This window comes from Lissotriton vulgaris, chromosome 12, assembly GCF_964263255.1.
Source record: "Lissotriton vulgaris chromosome 12, aLisVul1.2, whole genome shotgun sequence".
In the NCBI taxonomy this organism is placed as follows: domain Eukaryota; kingdom Metazoa; phylum Chordata; class Amphibia; order Caudata; family Salamandridae; genus Lissotriton; species Lissotriton vulgaris.
The window spans coordinates 678,186,213-678,188,872 of record NC_141700.1 but is presented as its reverse complement, the minus strand read 5'-3'; the positions used below and the strand labels follow the sequence as shown (position 1 = coordinate 678,188,872).

The 2,660-nt window shown below is 44.9% G+C and overlaps 1 protein-coding gene across 1 annotated transcript; it reads right to left on the bottom strand.

Annotated features, from left to right (window-relative positions):
* Window positions 1-217: 217 nt before the first annotated feature.
* Window positions 218-775, bottom strand: LOC147677993 (caspase recruitment domain-containing protein 8-like). Its single transcript, XM_086945602.1, has one exon. The coding sequence runs from the start codon at window positions 773-775 to the stop codon at window positions 218-220; it is 558 nt and encodes a 185-aa protein (XP_086801728.1).
* Window positions 776-2,660: the final 1,885 nt, after the last annotated feature.

Sequence of the window (2,660 nt, the reverse complement as noted above, 5' to 3'; positions counted from 1 at the left end):
CCTTGTTCACTGTATAACTAAGGATCTGTCTGTGATTGCCGAACAGCACACGATAAAGAAGGGCGTATCTGTGATCCCGATTGCCTATCGGGAAGATTGGACTGGGGGATTGTATAACAAAGGATCTATCTGACATTGGATAAGAGAAGATCGATCTTACCTGATTTACCAATCAGTTAGATTGCTGCAGATCATTGTATAACATAGGATTTTTCTTTCAAAGGGCGAGCAGGAACTCTTTCATAGACTTAGTTCCTTTGTTCACCACCATCTGAATCAGTCTTGAATTCTGTGAGTTGCTGATCTTTTCTGTAAGAACGTCTTGAATCTCTCCATCCTGGAGTATGCCCTTCTGCTGAAGGATCTCCATTATCGGTCTACTATTCCCCATTCTTTCGATGTGATGCACCCTGTGTCTCCGAATGAAAGATACTGGTCTCACAGTGACTTCCCACACTGGTTTTCCATTCAGCTTATCCTTTAAAGAGATGTCAACATCCTCAGTTTGTAGGACTTTCATGTAGATCTCTGAGAAATGCGGCTTTACACCTGTGCGCCTTCCGTCAAATGGTAGTTTCTTCGGATTAATGTTTGAATTCGATTGGCTCTTTACTGCATACGAACAACCAAAGTACACCGGCTCTATTAGAAAAGTTTTGTCAATCATCTGTTTACGTCTTGTATATCTCTCCAAAGTCCTTTCCATGTGAGCCTCGTCGAGGATAAGATACAGATGAAGAGTTAAATTGGTATTACTGACTGCCCGATACAGCATCGCTTGTCCATACAAAGGGAACTGTCTTCACAAGTATCGGATGATTCTCCATACCACACCAATTAGAGAAAACGTAGGGTTTCTCAGGACAACATGGAATGCCTTCACTTCGAGCTTCTAGAGACATCTCTCCATTGGCGCCAAAGTGGACGATCTGTAATCTACACTCATCCACATCTCCATCTCTGAGGCAGACAAAGTGAGGGAAGTAGACGGCACGTACCAAGCCTGGCTCAGCTGTGAGGTCAAACAAGGACCCGGCGATCTACAAGTCCTGAGCTCCACATTGTGCCAGGTTGTCACTCCAAGAAAGTAATTTATATGTAACAGTTCCTGCTTTAAGCACCTCAAAGCACAGACCTTCTTCTCACATGGAATGGTGCCTGGTCCATGAAAGGTGACCCTGTAGCAGTATGCGTCCTCCTCCTCACAGTAGGTTTCAGCAGCAGCTAGAAAACGTGTACGATGGATCTCAGTTTTAATCCCTGGGACAGACCCCTTCAGTTTGTGCAAAGAGGCGGCTGATCTCTCCGTGAATTTGTCCCCCGCAGATCCAGCTCCCGCAGGGACTGGTTTCTTCTCAGTGCCAAGCACAGGGGCATGACGACGACATCCGTCAGACCGGTGACAGCCAGATTGCGAGTCGCAGACATCATAAGGGTCAATCCTTGCTTCTTCAGCACCAGCGTAAGTTATACATTTCTTGTAGATTACATGTGGTTGTCAGAAATATTCAAAAGAGGACAGATCATTCCATAAGTCATACATATCTTGTAAACGAGTGACAAAGATGGGCACTGGCATTTCTGTAGTTTTCCAGAGAGTTTGAAGAGTGCACTTGCATCAGGTTCTCTGCCTTATCTATTCCAAACAGCATTCAGGCAATCACTAACCTAAGGACCCCTCGGCTTTGTCCAGCACCAAGAACAGTGTCAGGTGTGTACACACACACAGCAGACGTTCAACAGTTTATTTCATTCAGACAAAAATGCCATTTGTTCTTGTTTTAAGCTTCTACAGGATCCGGGACATGATACTTAAAGAACTGGATTTTATATATGTTCCTGTTTTTCTGCTTAGTTGTATTATCAGTCACAGATCATGTAGGCAGATTTATAAATCTTTTAAAAAAGTGATTTATTCCTGTATTTTCTGCTTAAAGTGTGTACTTAAAAGGGAATATATACTAGCTTTATGTGATTTTCCGATTTTGTTTTCCATCCTGGATGATAAAATGCTGGTTAAGTTGTCAAAAAGAAAGGCAAAGTGGTCACTCTAGGTGGAAACTTCTCTGCAGGTGGTAGTGCTTGAGGGTTGGCTGGATGAGTCTCAGGGCAGGGTTACTAGACAAAAAGGTCACTTGAGACAGGGACTCTTCCTGGGCCTGGCTCTTACAGTGTGCTGCGTCATTCGTGCAATCACATGTCTCTGCTATGTTGGAGAAAATAAAAGTTCTGTGAAATTCACATTTTATTTCGTCTAGTGTGCAAGCTCTTAAGATAATCTCAACATAAACCTCAAACTTAGATGGACCTTGTTGCACTACAGCGATGTTGGTACCTTGGGCACCATGGACAGTGGTGCTCTGCCTGAGAGAGCAAAGCTTTGTCTGGGAGAACCTGCTTAAAGTCACCTCACCTCCAGGAAACTGGGCTTGTCTGAGAGGCAACCCTGCTTGAGGTGGAACAGTTCTTCTATATTGCCATATAAATCCGCTTTGCTGCGTTCGTCAGCCAATGGCCGTTGCGAGCATTACCTACATAGTGCTGCGCATATCCGTTGGCCAACGCGGCCCACCCACTCCGCTAAACGGCCGCACTGCGGCGGAATTGCCGCCGTGGTTCATATGGTTTCTCTGTGCCAGACCTGGAGCACTACCACCAGG